The 18,758-nt window shown below is 41.4% G+C and overlaps 1 protein-coding gene across 2 annotated transcripts in view; it reads left to right on the forward strand.

The window, feature by feature from the left end:
* igsf9bb (immunoglobulin superfamily, member 9Bb) overlaps positions 1 to 18,758 on the forward strand; it is a 530,429-nt gene that overhangs the window by 392,512 nt on the left and 119,159 nt on the right. For both annotated transcript variants that reach the window (XM_078426548.1, XM_078426549.1), the window contains exon 6: positions 6,768 to 6,909. In XM_078426548.1, the coding sequence (XP_078282674.1) occupies positions 6,768 to 6,909 (142 nt within the window). The remainder of the gene's footprint in view (positions 1 to 6,767; positions 6,910 to 18,758) is intronic.

Here is an 18,758-nt window from a genome sequence, read left to right on the forward strand (position 1 = left end):
GTATCCTTCAGGTCCGAACTTTTAAAAAATGCTAGAGTCTTAACTTGGCTATAAAGGTTTGTTGTCCTGAGGGCAGCACTTAGTTGGTGTTGCAGGGGTCATCTTGGCCAAATGAGGTGTTGATGTCTTCCAACCGCAGTTCCGCAACACTGCAGCCTGTGTCCGTTCCGCCTGCTCAGCAACAGTGGAGCCCAATCTAATGGAGCTCCAGGCTGTTTCAGGGCCTCCAGCGGCCCACTATGCTGACTCCACTGTTGTGTGTAGTCTATGGAAATTGGAACCCATCTGTCTGGAGAATACTGACATTGATGCTTTCATCTCTCAGGAGAAAAGACCATCGACCACTATTGACCTGGAGCGTGTGCTGCAGTAAATTGAAGCCTGCAGTCGACAGGGTTAACTGTGATAATAATTCCTCGGCAGAATGCTGAATCAGCTAAAGCCAATTAGCGAACCTCATAATTCTCTTTGCATTAAAATGGCAAAGGTGTCTCTTGATACACTGCTGAGCTAATCATTGCTGCAGATTAACCCTTCAATTCTGAGTCCACGATTCCCATGATATGAGGCACAACTGCCGTTCGCTTGATGGTGGAATTGTGTGCCTCTCACCTCTAGAACCACCTGTCGGATGAATCGACATTTTCCTTTCACCCGCAGAAAGACCTCAGGTAGAATCTAGGATGTAAATTGGTTCCAGATGCTTGCTGGTCAACAACATATAAAATCACCCACATTATGGCACCAATTTGATTTAAACTAGTTTAAGAAAGGTTGGGGTAAATGTCTGGTTGCACATTCTACAACTGCTTTAAGCGCTGCATGGGCCAAAGTAGAAATGATAAGCTGCTCAAAATAGCAAGCTGCAGATGTGGAAAAATCTGAATTAAAAACAGAAAACTTTGGAAACACTCAGCAGGTCATGCAGCGTCTGTGGAGAGCGAAGAATTAACATTCCAGGTTAAAGATCCTTCATCACCAAGCTAGGAAAGTGAGAAAACAGCTGTTGCTGAAACCCTTGGGTCAGGGAGAGGCTTAGAGCTTCTTAAAACTGGCATTTCTGGAGAAGGTCCAGTGAATTCAACAGACATTTAAAAAAATCAGCAAACTGAGATGCTGGAAACCTGAAATGAGGTCTCAGCAACAGCTCTGACCAACTTCATGAGTCCCTTTGCCTGTTTCTCTGTTTCTCTGTCTCTCTGTCTCTCTCTCTCTCTCTCTCTCTCTCTCTCTCTCTCTCTCTCTCTCTCTCTCTCTCTCTCTCTCTCTCTCTCTCTCTCTCTCTCTCTCTCTCTCTCTCTCTCTCTCTCTCTCTCTCTCTCTCTCTCTCTCTCTCTCTCTCTCTCTCTCTCTCTCTCTCTCTCTCTCTCTCTCTCTCTCTCTCTCTCTCTCTCTCTCTCTCTCTCTCTCTCTCTCTCTCTCTCTCTCTCTCTCTCCCTCTAACTTCCCACATTAATTTATTAACCAGACAACTCCATAACATTGGATCACCAGGGCAACACTGCCCCTATGAGTGATATTCCCTTTGTCCTTCCCATCCCTTCCCTTTCTGTCTGCAATTTTAACTGACATTCTTTCTCACTTTCCTAGTTTTAACAAAGGATCTTCAACATGAAACATGACTCTGTTTCACTGTCCACAGATTCTGTCTAACCCACTGAGTGTTTCCAGCGTTATCTGTTGTTCTCAAAAAAATTGCAGCTGAACTTCAAACATAACTGACTGAATCAAATGGACTTACTTAAAAGCGTTAACTTTCAAAGGTCATTAGGAAAGTTAACAATGGTGTTGTGTTAGTGGCTTCTCTTGAGAAACAGGTGCTGCATCTACACTGTCAAGTTAAGAAAGAACTCTAGCCATTTCATCTCAGCATTTGAATTAGGAACAGGATTAGGTCACTCAGCCCCTCGAGCTTTAAAAAAGATCATGGCTGATCTGATTATAAGCTCAACAACTATCCCCGGGAACCTTTCACCTTTTTCTTAGCAGCATCGATCGACCTCTGTTTAAAAATATTCCAAGGATCTGTTTCCACCACCCTTTGAGAGGGAGCATAGCCATAACTGTTAGAAAATAATTTCACCTAATTATTTCCTAAATAGACAACATTATTTTTTTAATAGTGGCTCCTTGATTTAAATTGTTCCACAACAGAAATGTTCCACTCCATAGTCAACCTGCCATAACCCTTCATATATTTCAATCAAGCTCTATTTTACTTCTCCAGTGGAAACAAGTGCAGTCTCACTCATCTTTCCTTTTAAGACAAACCTGTCCATTCCAGATATTATTCTAGTAAGACTTCTCTGAACTGCTTCCAATGCATTCCAGTGAAATCACCTCTCATTGTATCAAACTCAAGAAGACATGGTTTATGTGGTCCAATGTTCTTTTATAACCTTTTGTGAGTACCGTTCTGAAGGGCCAAACATTCACTTACTATTCTGCTAGTTACAACCTTAAAAAACAAATTCATTTAACATTATTCTCTTTCATAAATTCTTATTGATTCTGCCCGTACTTACAATTATTATTATCATTATTTTCTAAATGCCATGCTCCGACTTTGTTAACAACAGACTCCAGCATTTCCCTGGTTATTGATCTCAGGCTAACTGGTCTGTTGTTCAGATGGTAAATGCTTTATATTTGTGCACATTTAGCAATCTGTGACTATTTAATCCACATGGCAACAGTCTAAGTACAACATAACAAAGACTTCTTCTGTGACCTTGCTCTATTTCTCACCAAGTTGCAAGTCTTCATTTGAACATTTTAAATTGCAGTCCATTGATTCCAAGATGCGGAGGTATTGATAGATATTATTAAAAGCATATCTGAAGTACAATCATGAGGTGCTTTCTTTTTCATGCTACGGGAATGAAGTGGATATTTTCTGGAGTAGAATGCAATTATGATGATTTACAAGTGGAAATGTGCTGGCTTTTCTTGATGTGAAAGGAATCTGCACAGATCAGACATTATCTACATCCTTCCCTATTCAACATGGATAGGTTAATCCATGTGATTCCACTAGTTTTTAACAGCAGCAGTGTGATGTAAGGTGGTTCTGGCTGAGTGTCCCAATCAGGTGCTGGCCATCCCAAATTTACTAGGTCTCGTTAAGCCATCTGTTCTCCATCATGCCCTTCACGATACCAACCCCAACCCTTGCCCTTGGTTAGATTCCCATCTTCTCAACATTGTCTTTTCCTGATGCCTATCCCTCCGTTGAGTGATCTCTAGACCTCAGACTTCAATTGTGTGAGCCTGACTTTTCACATCCCTCCACCAACACCCTATCACCCTAGGCACCAATTCACTGACCACTTACAGTGAAGAAGGGGACGTTCATCGAGAATCTCAAGAACATGCATTAGGAGCAAACAGAAGCCCTGTGTAAATGGTGGAAAGGGTGCATCAACTCTTTCACCCATCCCACCAGCCTCCTGCTCCCGCTCCTGCTCCATCTGCAAAATAATCTGTTGTTCCCACCTAGGCCACAAAACTTGAGTGGAAGCAAGTCAACCTCGATAGACTTCCTTAGAAAGGAAGAAGAAACAGATTGATATTCACAACAATCATTGGTGGTGGGCCACACTACGACTGAGGTGCTTCTCTGGGTATCAGCGCATTTCTAGGCCAATTGAAGGTGCCACCTGATGGATGAATGCTACATATTTTCTTCATACATTTTTGGATGTGGATCTCCTTTGCAGTTTCTGTACCATGTTAAGTTAGAAGAAATCATTGGCACCATGTTGCAATCAAGTTGAAATGACCAGGGGTCTACCTCTTTGTAAGTTATTTAGTAGATTAATTATCAGGATGTGGATGTCACTGGTAAGTCTTGGTCTCCAGGAGCAGGACTTGAATCCATGAACCTTTGATGCAAAGATGAGCTAATTAATAAAAACCCAGACAGACATCCTGTAAAACTCAGAGGTCTGTGAATCACCGGCGGTTCTTGCATCGCACCAAGGGACAATCATCTAGACCTGGCTGCTCAAGAACACCAATAGCAAATGCATATTATAGCTTACATCTGCAAGCGTTAATGTCATGGAAAAAAACGTAGACTTAAGCAACCTTTTTGGAGCCTTTTGCAAAGTGGTTCAGTTCCTGCCGAAAGGTTATCAACTCATTGTATTCTCTAATGGAGCTGTCTGATTCTTATCCTATGGACAACATGTCAGCAAATAGAACATGGTGTTGAGGGAGACCTGGAAGTGAAAGAAACTTGCTATGTGTCAGGAGAGTGTGTCATCTTGATTGAATACACCGAGATGGTTGCAAAATGCACTTGCGAATGCTGTTGCTGGAAACTCCAATTATGACAAGTCATAAACCTCTGCGCTACTTAATGAGGAGCAGATTCATTGTGAATAGCAAGTGGGTGGATTAATTAGTTTGTGCTTATGCTTTGGAGATATCAAAGGGAATAAATTTGGTGAGGTTTGTGAAGCCTCTGGTGCGCTATTTATAAAGCTGGAGCAAGTTTGGACATCAGAAAACAGAATGAATACATTTCACAGGTTGACAGAAATTTGGACAAAATGCCAGGTAAATATTAATTGCCCAGATGGGCTTTTTTTTTAGCACAAGCAAGGTCAATACTATCCACAATTGTTGACTGTGTGCAATGGTCTTGTGTACAGAGTGGTTGATCTTAATATTATCTGTGAGAAATGATGGGCTAGAAATCAATCGTATTGTTAAAGCTTTAAAAATCTCAAATCCATGTCAAGGACGATCATTTTTTGTGTGTTTGTATCCTTGGCGTTTTACAGAGAAAGGACAACGAGTAGGCAGTGAGCTGAGTCTTAGAAAGAAGGTCGACAATTTGAATGTCTTATTGAAGCTTCCAGCCTCGGCTTCAATATGGTTTGCGGAATTTTAACTACTGTATCCGCTGTTCCAAGTGTTGGCTCTTATATATCAGCTAGACCAAGCGCAGGCTCGGCAATCGTTTTGCTAAACACCTCCTCTCAGTCCGCCTAAACATACCTGGTCTCCCAGTTGCTAAACACTTGAACTCTCCCTCCCATTCCCAAACTGACCTTTCTGTCCTGGGCCTCCTCCACTGTCAGAATGAGCCCCAACACAAATTAGAGGAACAGCACCTCATATTTCACTTGGGGAGCTTACACCCCAGCGGTATGAACATTGACTTCTCTACTTCAAATAACCCTTGCTTTCCTTCTCTCTCCATCCCTCCCCTTTCCTAGGTCTCTGGCCAGTCTGACTGTCCCCCTGATTAAATTTTATCTCTGTATGCTTCGTTGTCATCTTCTCCTAGCCAACAGTGATCTGTTCTACATTTTCCTTGTAATGCATCCCCTTTAATGTCTCATTTTCACACCTTACGTTTCCTTATCTCTGTATCTACCTCTCCCTTGACTCAGCCTGAAGAAGGATTACGAACCGAAACATCACCCATCCTTCTATCCAGAGATGCTGCCCTGTCCCACTGAGTTACTCCAGCATTTTTTGTCTATTTTTAACAAAAATCTCATTGTTCATTGATTTTTCCCACAATGAATATCATGTCCAGCAGGATCCAAATAAAACCCATGCTTCAATGTTATGGACACAAGGGACTGAAGAGCTGGTTTGTCAAAAAGACAAAAGGTGCCGGAGTTACTCAACAAGTCAGTCGGCATCTCTGGAAAACATGGATGGGCAACATTTCGGGTTGAGTTTAGGGATATAGCTTGGAAATAGGCCACTCGGCCCATCGAGTCCACGCCGACTATCGATTATCTGTACACTAGTTCTATATTATCCCACTTCCCCATCCTGGTCATTAGGGTCAATTTACAGAAGCCAATTAACCTACAAACCTTGACATCTTTGGAATGTTGGAGGAAACCCAGAGAAAACCATGCGGTCACAGAGAGAACGTGCAACCTCCACACAGACAGCAACCCTAGTCAGGATCAAACCCAGGTCTCTGGCACTGTGAGGCAGCAGCTCTACCAGTGTTGGGACACTTCTTCATACTTCAGAGCTTCCTGGCTATTCCTTGCGCCCCTGACAAATTACAAGGTCAGGATGAAAATGATTCCTCGTTTCTCTACCGATGGGCGATTGTAATTCCCTGTCCAAAATGGTGACAGCCTGCCTTTAAGAATGAGTCTGCTTTAATAAAGTGGGCCCCTAATTCAGATTCACTGACAGACAAGTCATTCTCTGCTGCGATAATGAGGTATATGCAGCCGTCCGAAGGAGATGTTAAACTGCCTAACCGTCTCATAGATTTTGCGGTATATTTTGAGTTGCTATCTTGTAATTTGTGAGCTGCTCTAGTGAAAAGCATGTAATGAATTGCACCTATCAGTTCTGAGATCAAACCCTAATCATTGAAAGGGCAAGGTAAGGACACGATTTTCTTTTAGTAAATTGAACTTGCTCTCACAAGGATAATCTATTACTCTGATGCAAAGTTGCAAAAGTATTGCTGCAGTCTGCAAATTTAGAACGTAACAATCATCAACTAAACATTTAAATCCTGTCACTTATGGCTTTATTGTTTGCTTACATTGAAGAGTTCTGACCCAAAATGTCACACATTCCTTTTCTCCAGAGATCTTGCCTGGCCTGCTGAGTTACTCCAGCATTCTGTATCTACTTTCGATATAAATCACCATTTGCAGTTCCTTGTTACAACGTGGTGGTACAATTGTTGGGTGATCTTTTGCAACTGCATGATTACTGTATGTATGCATGAAGTGATTAACTAGCCGATTCTTTCTCTTGTCTTCTAGGTCCACCTTTTATCATCTCTCCTCCAGAAAATATAACAGTGAACATATCCCAAGATGCCTTCTTCACCTGCCAGGCAGAAGCATGTCCCGAAAACTTAACTTATACCTGGCTCTGGGAGGATGAAAATGTCTTCTTCAAGAGGTAAACACATGATTGTGTCTTATTTTAATATGCCGCCTGACACTGGTGTCCCAATTTGGATGACTTTCTAAAGCAGTTTCTTAGTTGTACAGTGATAATAATATCCTCAGAACCTCTCTGGATTTGCCCAGTATCCCTTCATTCTAACCAGTGAGATGCCATAGGCATCAGTAACAAGCCTGGTCAGTCTGAAGAAGGGTCCCGACCAGAAACGTCACCTATCCGTGTTCTCCAGCGATGCTGCCTGACCCAATGAGTTACCCCAGCACTTAGCGTCCTTTTGTGTAAACCACAATCTGCAGATCCTTGTTTCCACAATACCAAGCCTTCAATTAGTTATTACAATTTAAATGAATAATTTAGATGGATTGATTAAGCGTAACTTATCCAGGTTTGTTAATTATCTAACATTTGGTGAGAAAGTGATATGCAGAAAGTAAACATACAGGTTTAGACTGCTTAGACCATAAAAGCAATTTAGACTACGAATGAATATGCTAAGGGACCTAGAATATAAAACGAGGGAGGTCTTGCTGAGATTATCTAATGGTTTTGTAGGACCATGTTTGAAGTGACAGATGAAATTTTGATCTTCATACCTAATAAAAGATTACTTAGTATGGAAAACGAGCACTGTGGATTCACTGGAATGAATCCTGGGATGGGGGGGTTCATTCTATGGAAAAAGATTAGTTGTGAGAAACACATGAAGGGCTTAAAAGGTCCAACTGCTTGAATGCAATGTTAAGAGAAAAGTATAAACCTCACTTCACAAAACTGAATCATATACACCTCACAAAAAGTTGATCAGGAGGGAGCACAGCTAAAAATAATTTAACCTGGATGTGGAGAGCATCTTTTTGGCTCATGTTGTTATGGCAACATCAAGCTATGTTCAAGTTGACAGTGCGTCAGTCAATTGGTCATCCTAATGAGTGACTATTCATTAGCTGTTCATCGTGTGAGTCATCAGACACAAGGCCTGATGACTCTTTCCACTTATTCCACTCTTTATTCAAAGGTGGAATAAATCAATAGATCCACTTGGGAACAGGAGTCACAGGTTAACAATCAGACTTGCGAACTTTTGGTTAATTGTTCTGCCTTGAACAATTCTATTATTTCATCCTTCTCCTTTTGTTAATAATAAGTTATTTTTAACATAATTAAGATTGGTTTGTCAGTACAATCAATAGAAGTGAGAGAAAAAATGGTACTAAATGATATTAAATTGTTTTAAGCATTGCTCACTCCTGGATGCAGACAGTTACATTTTTGTGAGGATCAAAATGTTATTTTTTTAACCTAATTTTCATTAATTTAGACCATGTCCTCTTTTCATGAGCTGAAGGAAAGATTTGTTTTATGTGTTCTGTGCAGTAATATTGTACCGTTGTTCCTCGTGAATGGGCTTATAATTTTGCAGAAGCATTCTTATTCATTTGTTTTAATAATTTAACCAGGCAAGGCCAACATTTACTCACTTGAGAAAGTGGTGCAAATCTCTCTTCTTGAATTGCTGCAGTCCTTCTGGCTGCCATGGTAGGGAAGGGTAGGGAATTAGAGGATTTTGACCCATTGATGATGGATTGGTGTTGTGTTGCAAGGCAGTTTTGTGTGCAGCTTGGAGGGGAGTGATGTTCCCATGCACCCACTACCCTTAATGTTCTTGGTGATAGAGATCACGGGTTTGAGAGGTGCTGTTAGAAATCTGTGCAAAAGCAACTGTTTGTACAAAGAGCAGCAAATGGATGAATTAACTACTCCTGCAGCTAAAGAATAAATATGTCCGTCAGGAATTATAGCGGCTTCTGTTAATGGCAGCCTATACACTCTAGCTTGAGAGGGAGAGATCATTGATTGTCTGGTACAAAGACAAATTAATGGTTCAGCTGAATCGATAGTGTGTAACTTATCCAGGTTTGCTGATGATACAAAATGCAATGCGAAAGCGAGATGGAGAAAATAAACATTGATGGCTCTGACCTCGGCCTAGATGTTGTTCAACGACAATGTAGGTGGCCACTTACCAGGCAGGCATCAGCAAGTTTGCCCAGTGAATGAAAATTTAAAAAAACTATACAGGCTGGAAATCTTAAATAAAGCAGAAAATGCCAGAGACACTGTGGAAGGGGAAGCAGAGACGAAACAAAGAGTTTTCTGATCGAAGCTGTGATCAAAGAAGACCTGAAATGCGAACTCCGTTTCTCTTTTCACCTTTACTTCAGCTTGCCTGATTTGCTGTTTTCAGCAACCTCTGTTTTATAACAACCATGCACATTCTTCCCAAACATCAGTTGATGATGTAATTTTTATTTTTTTTGTGTGTTCATATTCTTGACAGATGTCTTAATTATTGATCATATTGGGCGGCACGGTAGCGCAGCGGTAGAGTTGCTGCTTTACAGCGAATGCAGCGCCGTCGACTCAGGTTCGATCCTGACTACGGGTGCTGCACTGTAAGGAGTTTGTACGTTCTCCCCGTGACCTGCGTGGGTTTTCTCCGAGATTTTCGGTTTCCTCCCACACTCCAAAGACGTACAGGTATGTAGGTTAATTGGCTGGGTAAATGTACAAAATTGTCCCTAGTGGGTGTAGGATAGTGTTAATGTACGGGGATCACTGGGCGGCACGGACTTGGAGGGCCGAAAAAAGGCCTGTTTCCGGCTGTATATATATGATGATGATGATGATGCCAGTGTTTTTTTTACCATGATAATGCTGCTCGTATTAAGGTCCCTATCTGTGGGTCAAGGTGTGTCCTTATAATTGGTGCCCATTATCCTGAGAATGGAATAAGTCGCTGAAGTAAAGGTACAATGTACATCTTGCTTGCAGCAGCATTACTGGCAAATAGATTGAGACAACATGCAAGACATAAATTATATATAAATTCCAGAGCAATTGGACAAAATCCACAACAGGGCAGTTTTGGGCCCCATGCGTATATGAGGACAAAACATGCTGGAATTGAAGAGGCTCCAGCCGAGGTTTACAAGAATGATCTTGGTAATGATTGGGTTCACATATGAAGAGCGTTTGATGGCTCTCGGCCTGTACTTGCCAGAGTTTAGAAGGATGAGGGGGAACCTCATTGAAACCTACCAAATAATGAATGGCCTAGATAAAGTGAATGTGAAGAGGATGTTTCCAGTAGTGAGAGAGTTGAGGACAAGATGGCACAGCCTCTGAATAAAAGGACGTACCTTTACAGTGGAGATGAGGAGGAATTTCTTTAGCCAGAGGGTGGTGAATCTGTGGAATTCATTGCCACAGATGGCAGTGGAGGCCAAGTCATTGGGTATGTTTAAAGCAGAGGTTGAATGGGTGTCAAAGGTTATGGGGAGAAGCCAGGAAAAAGGGGTTGAGAGGGAAAAAGAAAATCAGCCATGATTGAATGGTGCAGCAGACTCGGTGGGACGAATGGCCTGATACTGCTCCTATGTCTTATGAACATGAAATCGTGCAAACTACACACAGACAGCACCAAAGGTCAGGGCTGACTTTGTGAGACAGTGGTTCTACCAGCCACCCGACTGTGCTGCCTCTCAATACAACCTCTTTGATGTTTTGTTAACATTTCTGTTCACAGTTACAAGGGGGTGTCTCTAGTATCTAACGACAGTAATCAGCAGGATGAGCAGCCAATCTCAATGAGAATTCCCCAAAACAGCAAACCAGGAAGCAGAAAATTCCTATGACAATAATATTTTAAAGAGAGCTCATTTTGGTGACTATTGAGACTGACAAGGTTCCGCATTGTAGGCTGCTCTGGAAGGTTAGATCGCACGGGACCTAAAGAGAGATAGCTGAATGGATAGAAAATTGGCTTCATGGAAGGAAGCAGAGGGTGATGGTGGAAGGTTGCTTCATGGACTGCAGGCCTGTGCCTCAGGGTTCGGTGCTGGGCCCATTACTGTTTGTCATCTATATCAATGATTTGGACGAGAACATACACGGCAAGATTAGCAAGTTTGCAGATGAAATAAAAGTGGGTGATTTTGCGGATAGTGAAGATGGTTGTGAAAAAATTGCAGCAGGATCTTGATCGGTTGACCGGGTGGGCTGAGGAATGGTTGATGGAATTTAATGTACACAAATGTGAAGACTAACATGGGCAGCACCTACACAGTGAACGGTTGGGCTTTGCGGGTTGTTGTAGAGCAGAGGTTCATGATTCCTTGAAGGTGCAGGTAGATAGGGTGGTCAAAGAGGCATTTTGCACATTGGCCTTCATCAGTCAGAGTCTTGCCCAGAGTAGGTGAATCGAGGACCAGAGGTGTAATAGGAACTTAAAAGATTTAATAGGAATCTGAGGGGGTAACCTTGTCACACAAAGTGGGGTGGGTGTATGGAACAAGCTGCCAGAGGAGGTAGTTGAGGCAGGGACTATCACAACATTTAAGAAACAGTTAGACAGGTACATGGAATAGGACAGGTTTGGAGGGAAATGGACCAAATGCGGGCGGGTGGAATTAGTTAGTGTAGCTAGGACATGGTGGTCGGTGTGGGCAAGATGGGCCGAAGGGCCTGGTTCCACACAATATCACTCGATGACTCTATGACTCTATTGATGGTTTTTCTATGATTGATTATATTTTAGCTCACCAGAGTATTGTCTTCTGAGATAATAGATTAAGGTTGGTTTAGAAATGTTGACGTATAGGAGTACAGCAGTTGAATTATGACAATCTTTTTCTCCATCTCTTCTAGTTTTTTGCTAAACAGCTCATTAAAGTTTTTGTGCTGCAAATGGTAATGACTCGTGTTCAAATTTGTTTAAAAAAAAGGGGAGAATTTCATATTAAAAGTTAGACTTCGCTTCAGAACTTGCACCTAATTTGTACTGGAGTCCAAATGCAGTGTAGATGAGGACCTGTGTAGAACTGTGTGCTAAAAACTCAGTGAAATAGCAGTAATTAAATAAATTTTAAGAGGCAAAGTATAACATGGGGAGGCCACTATAAGCATGTTTAGTGATGCTGACCAGGGATGAATGTCTGGGCTTTCCTTTTATCAAAGTGATTTTATAAATTGATGTGAGCAATATGTGTGCAGGAGCAGGTGGACACAACTTTATCATGAAAATCTACCTCACTGGAGCCATTTCATTGATGTCACTAATCTCACAATTGCATCAAGAGGGCCTTTTTTCACTTATTGAACGGCCACCATGATGTTGCCAAACTGGCTTCACTTGAATTGGTGTAACAAACATCCCTCTGTAAATGGAGATGCTCATGTGTCCCACATGAGCCCAGACTCTGTATCTTTCTCCTAGGGATGGGGAGAGCACAGAGAAACAGCATGCTAGGATGTAATTGTGGATCAAGGTGAAGTGTATTGCCCCATAAATCCATGACCTACAAACTATCTAACGATGTTTTGGAACATCAGAGTTCTAACTACTAATGATTAGTTGTGATCGGTCGGCATGGATGTGATGGGCTGATGGGCCTGTTTCTGTGCTATCTGACTCTAGGACTCTATCTGAGGATGTCAACTAAAGTTCACATCCTCTCTCATCTGTCCCTGCAAACTGTTTTAAGTGTCCTATAAATACCACGGGGCATTAATATGCAATGACAAAATATCCTGAAATAGACATGTTCTCCCAATGCCCAAGAGAAAAGCCTTGTAAAAGTGTCATTAGCTGGAATATTGGCATTGGTGAGATGGCTGGTTAATTGCCTCCATTTGTCGGGTTGAATATTGGCCCCGGGGGTGTTCGTTGCAGACTGGTGACAAATCTTGTGGTCTCTGGTGGTTTCTGCTATTCTGACAGAGCAGATTCCTGAAGGCACATTAAGGGGTGCTTTACTCTGCAACCATCCTCTTCCACATCTGACAGAGGCAGTCAGCAGAGCACTAAACTTGTCCAAAGAGATTTGCAACCGCCTTTCTTTGAAATTGAACTTGATCCCATGACACTATCTCGGGCACCTGCCTTAGTTCTTATCAGAGTGTTTTATACTACCGTGCCTGTGATGTGTTAAGTGATACCCTGCAGGACGGAAGTAACATAAAGATTGAAGAAAAGCTTCAGGCAGTCTTATTGTGTCAGTGCAGCAAAGTATTTTGCATTGTGCACTCTTTAATATTAATAAAAAACTGTAATGTTTAAATAATTCCTGATTCAGCTTTCTCACGTCACTGTAAGGTCAGAGGTTTTAAACAGCATCTGTATCATCTGGGTAAATGAATGAGGCCCACCATTATAATCATCATAATCATAATCATAATCATAATTGTAATTTATTAGCCAAGAATGTTTTACAACATACGAGGAATTTGGTTTGCCATACAGTCATACCAAAAAAGCAACATGACACACAACTACATGAAAGTTTGACATAAACATCCACCACAGCAGCTCCTCCACATTCCCCACTGTGATGGAAGGCAATAAAGTCTTATCTTCTTTCCTCCTTTTCTGCCGCGGTCGGGGGAGTCGAACCATCCGCAGTCGGGGTGATTGAAGCTCCCACAGCCAGCGATCGAAGATTCTACATCGGAGCGATCGGAGCTCCCGCGATCAGGGCGGTTGAAGCTCCCGCGGCTTGGAGCTCCCGAAGTCAGTCTCTAACCAGAGGATGCAAGCTCCACGTTGTTAAAGTCCGCAGGCTCCCGCGTTTGGAGCTCCGAGGTCGATCCCTGGCAAAGGGACTGCCAGCTTATGATGTTAAGTCCACAGACTCCCGCGGTTGGAGCTCCCAAAGTCCCTCCAAGAGGCCACCAGCTCCACGATGTTAGGCCGCAGTGCAGACGGAGAAACGACTCGGAAAAAGGTCGCATCTCCATCGAGGAAAGAGATAAAAAAAGTTCCCCACCTCCCCCCACATAACATAAGACTAAAGATAAACTAAGACATACATTTTACATCAAACAAAAAACACAAAGAAGGAAAAAGACGAGGCAGACAGTTGGTGAGGCAGCCATCATATGCCGGCCCTGTTGTGCTACATCAGTCCAACTATTATTATCCTCCTTAAAACTAATCATGTAGTTAAGATCTACCACCAAAATACCTTCTGCAAATGATTAATTTTACTTCCTGCTATTAAAATTGTGTTTCACCTATGTTTGTTTTGCTAAAACATATAGCACTATGCCAAGTCAGTTCACCCTCCCCCCCCCCCCCCCCCCCCACCCCCTCTAAATAAATCACAACAGTGTTAGCAGGGTGGATGCTGGAGGGATTTGTCTCTTTGACCTGCATCCTGACTCTGGGTTTCAGATGGGACCCAGTTGTCCTCTTCATTATGGCTCAGATTTGGAGAGGAAACAGCAGTGGTGAGTTTCTTAAGCAAGTCTGCTTATTTAGGCCTTGACACAGCGTATACTGGACATTTTGAAAGAGGAAATATCATATTAAACTAAACTGAATCATATACATGTATGTCGACATGCTAAATACTGCTAAAAGAATGACACACTGATGTAAAGCTCCTGCTGGGCTTTGTCCTGCCCCTCCCCTCTTCCATCTTTCTCACCCCCTCCCGCCCCCCTTGCCCCACAATCAGTCTGAAGAAGGGTCCCAATCCTAAATGTCACCCATGCATGTTTTCCAAAGATCCTGCCTAGCCCTTTGAGTTACTCCAGCACTCTGTGTCATTTTTTTCTAAACCAGTATCTGCAGTTCCTTGTTTCTATGAAATACTGCTGTTTAATTACACATCGAAGTTTCACTTCATTTTCACATTAACAAAATTTCACCCGGAAATATTAGGCAACCTGATGAATTATGTGCAGTAGGTTTTTTTTTAATGGATACGATGTGATACAATTTTAAGGCAAGAAGGAAGATACTAGAGGAGCAAGATAGACCACTCAAACCTAAAAACCGTAGTCATATCATCATATCATATCATATATCTACAGCCGGAAACAGGCCTTTTCGGCCCTCCAAGTCCGTGCCGCCCAGCGATCCCCGTACATTAACACTATCCTACACCCACTAGGGACAATTTTTACATTTACCCAGCCAATTAACCTACATACCTGTACGTCTTTGGAGTGTGGGAGGAAACCGAAGATCTCGGAGAAAACCCACGCAGGTCACGGGGAGAACGTACAAACTCCTTACAGTGCAGCACCCGTAGTCAGAACCTTGCAGAAACATTTAAAAAGAAAAATAACAAAAATCTGTGAATTGATAGATGAGATATATTCTGCATTTTAATGGTATCATCACACATACTGTTCCCCAAAAACACTGACTACACTGCGAGAGGCATACCGGAGGGCTGGTTTTGCCTACTAAAAATGCTCCTTTGCGTACTACACTTCAGTATAGGCGATTTCAACGGAGTGGTCTATCTTGTTCCTCTAGTATCTTTGGGCAAGAATGATCAGCACAGATTTTAAACTGTATGCAAATTTCTTCCACTGAATATCTGTAAAACACGACCTATTTATTTTCACAAATGACTTAAAATAGAATTAAGAGGATGTAAAAAATACTCGGGTAAAGTTTTGATTTATAAAAATGCTGTAATGAATTAAATATTAGTTGACTCCACTGGAATAAAGTGCGAAAATGAAATTTTATTGAGAGAATCTGTAATGATTAATGTACTAGAATGGAATAACACTACTGTTAGGATGAAATGACGGCTGGGTAGGAGAATTTTGTTCATGAAATACATAACTTTTGTCAGTAAGCCAACAAAGTATCTTATTGTACCTTTTAGATGTTTTCTTCCCGGTTCAGTAGTAGGTGGTGGCCAATTTCAGGAATGACGAAGTGTGTTGAATTGCACCATCTATCTCATACCTCTTCTATATCAGGGCTGAAATTCTTGTGATATAAAGTTGGACTAAACACTTGCGTCATTTTACCAAATCCCAGAACACTATGACAAAAAAGTAGGTCATTTGGTTTCTTGGCTCATGCCGTTGCAATATGCCAGAAGAGCTTTATTTTTAATCACACACTTAGCAAAGGAGGACCAAGAAATGAATAAAGAAGGACAAGATTTAAAATGAAATTAAACTGGCCTGGAGCATGAAAATGAACTGTAATCTTCTGTAGGCATTTAAAAAGGCAAAGACAAGTATGGGCCCTTTACAGACGGAAAATGAAGAATTTACAATTGGGATTAAGAAATTGGCAGAGAATATTTGCATTTGCTTTCTGCCTGTCTTGACAAAAGAAGACAAAATGCTTGTCAAAAATACAAGAGAACCAAGATGCTAGAAAGATGATAACTATTTTACATGCCAGCATTTTGAAAGAGGAGGCGATGGAGATAGTAAACAATCTATCCATGGTTACAATCTATGGAACCTTCTCAAATACCACAGATTCTGGAATTCTCCCTCTGGATTGGAGAGTAGCACAGGTAACTCAACTTTAGGAAAGGACACCAAGAGAGGAACAATTGGTCCGTTAGTTTATGAGAAATGCTGAAATCTAGAATGAAGGATCATTCTAAGTGCACTTTACCAAAAATAAATTTTACTTTATAGTTTTTTTTATATGGTTTAGTTTATTGTCACCTATACTGAGGTACAGTGAAAAGCTTTTATTGCATGCTAACCAGTCAGTGGAAAGACAATACAAGATTACAACCAAGCCATTCACAGTGTACAAAACATGATAATGGAATAACGTTCAGTGCAAGATAAAGCCAGTAACGTCCGATTTAAGATAGTCCGAGGGTGTCCAATGAGTAGTTCAGGACTGCTCTTTAGTTGAGGGAGGATGCTTCAGTTGCCTGATAATTGGACCATGGTGAAAATTAAAAAAACTGCAAATACTGGAAATCTAAAGCAAGAACAGTAAATGTTGGGAATACTCAAACCTCAGATGTTGACTCTGTTTCTCTTACCACAGTTGCAGACTGACCTGCTGAGTTTTCCCAGCATTTATCCAATATCAAATGCAGGAAAATGGTGCTGAGGTGGAGGGTCAGCTATAAACGATGAATAAAAGGGCAGACTTCAAGGATCAATCTTCCTCCCCCGCTGCTCCCTTATGTTCCTGACTATTTCTTCTGCCACGCCACTTTTTTTGGAAAAAGTATCTAATTTTGAAATAATTTGTGAACTTTGATTTGTGGAAAAATTCTTACATTCCGATGCCTTACTGAGAAAAATTGTTTTGTGCAATCTTAATCCAGTTTCCAAAGGACAGATATTGGCATCATGCTGCATTCAGAACTGATTGGCATTATATCTGTAATCAGAAAGGAAAAGTGTTCCCCCTTTCTAAAATACCAGAACTCAGCTCAACAAAATAAATGTCCATTGAAAGTCCATTTGCATCTCTAGACATAGTGTCTTACTAAATTCATTGCAGATTAGGAACTAACTGGCAATTGAAATATTTTTGGGCTTTACCACTTCTCCCATTTTTGAAAGAGATGTAACATTTGCTAACATTTGCATTTAACATTTGCTACTCACAAGTGTGATTCATGTTTCTAGAGGATTTGTTCAATATTATGTCTCTTTTTAAATAATAACCTCCATCGATGTTTTCCTCTTAGCAATGACGATTCTACAATTTCAGTATTGATCTCGGCAAGTGAAATCATTAGCTAAGCTAAACAAATCATTAGCTTTGGTTGCACATTCTTAATTTTGGTGCAGACACTGCTGCTGCCTTCAAATTAATTGGAGAAAGAACTTGCAAGTTGATTTCTGTGATTACATTTTTCTTAAACATTTTTTGTTTATTTTTAAGAGTATCTATTTGATAATTATTCTTGCATATTTTGCATGTGTAAATGTGAAGGATGAAGCATCTTTCTAGGAAGAGAGTACTTCTCCTTAGATAAATAATGGACATAACAGGAAAGAGAGTATTGGAAAGGTCATGTTTAAACTAATAGGGCAGGGGGGTGGGAACCAATGCAAAGAGACAGAGGGACATAAAAGGAGGAGAGAAGCAAAAGGTAGAAGGGAGATAAGAAAAACTAACCCGAAAGCTTTGTGCCTTAATGCGAGGAGCATTCATAATAAGGTGGATGAGCAGTCAGCAGTCAGCAGTGAATGTGCAGTCAGCAGTTAAAGAATATGATATAGTTGGAATCACGGAGACATGGCTCCAGGGTGACCAAGACTGGCAGCTAAACATGCAGGGGTATTCGATATTCAGGAAGGATAGACAGAAAGGAAGAGGAGGTGGGGTGGCATTGCTGGTTAAAGAGGAGATTAATGCAATAGCAAGGAGAGACATTAGTTTGGATGCTATAGAAATGGTATGAGTAGAACTGCGAAATAGCCAAGGGCAGAAAACACTTGTTGGATTTGTATACAGACCACCAAGCAGCAGTAGGGAGGTTGGGGATAGCATCAAGCAAGAAATTAGGGATGTGTGTAGCAAAGGTACAGCAGTTATAATGGGTGACTTTAATCTACATATAATTGGGCCAACCAAATTGGTAGCAGCACTGAGGAGGAGGATTTCCTGGAATGTATATGGGATGGTTATTTAAACCAATATGTAGAAGAACCGACGAGAGGACAGTCCATCCCAGACTGGGTATTGTGTAATGAGGAAGGATTAGTTAGCGATCTTGTTGTGCAAAGCCCCTGGGGCAACAGTGACCGTAATATGGTGTCGGAGACTAGAGTCCTGAACAAAGAAAGGAAGCTTGAAGGTATGAGACGGGAATTGGCTAGGATAGACTAGCAAATCGTACTTAAAGGGTTGACAGAGGAGATGCAATGGCAAAGATTTAAAGACCGCATGGATGAACTCCAGAAATTGACCGCATGGATGACCGCATGGATGAACTCCTCCCTGTCTGGCAAAAAAATTAAAAGGGGAAGGCAGCTCAACCGTGGCTAATGAGGGAAATCAAGGATAGCGTTAAATCCAAGGAAAAGGCATATAAATT

This window comes from Rhinoraja longicauda, chromosome 32 (genome assembly GCF_053455715.1).
Source record: "Rhinoraja longicauda isolate Sanriku21f chromosome 32, sRhiLon1.1, whole genome shotgun sequence".
NCBI classification, from domain to species: Eukaryota; Metazoa; Chordata; class Chondrichthyes; order Rajiformes; family Arhynchobatidae; genus Rhinoraja; species Rhinoraja longicauda.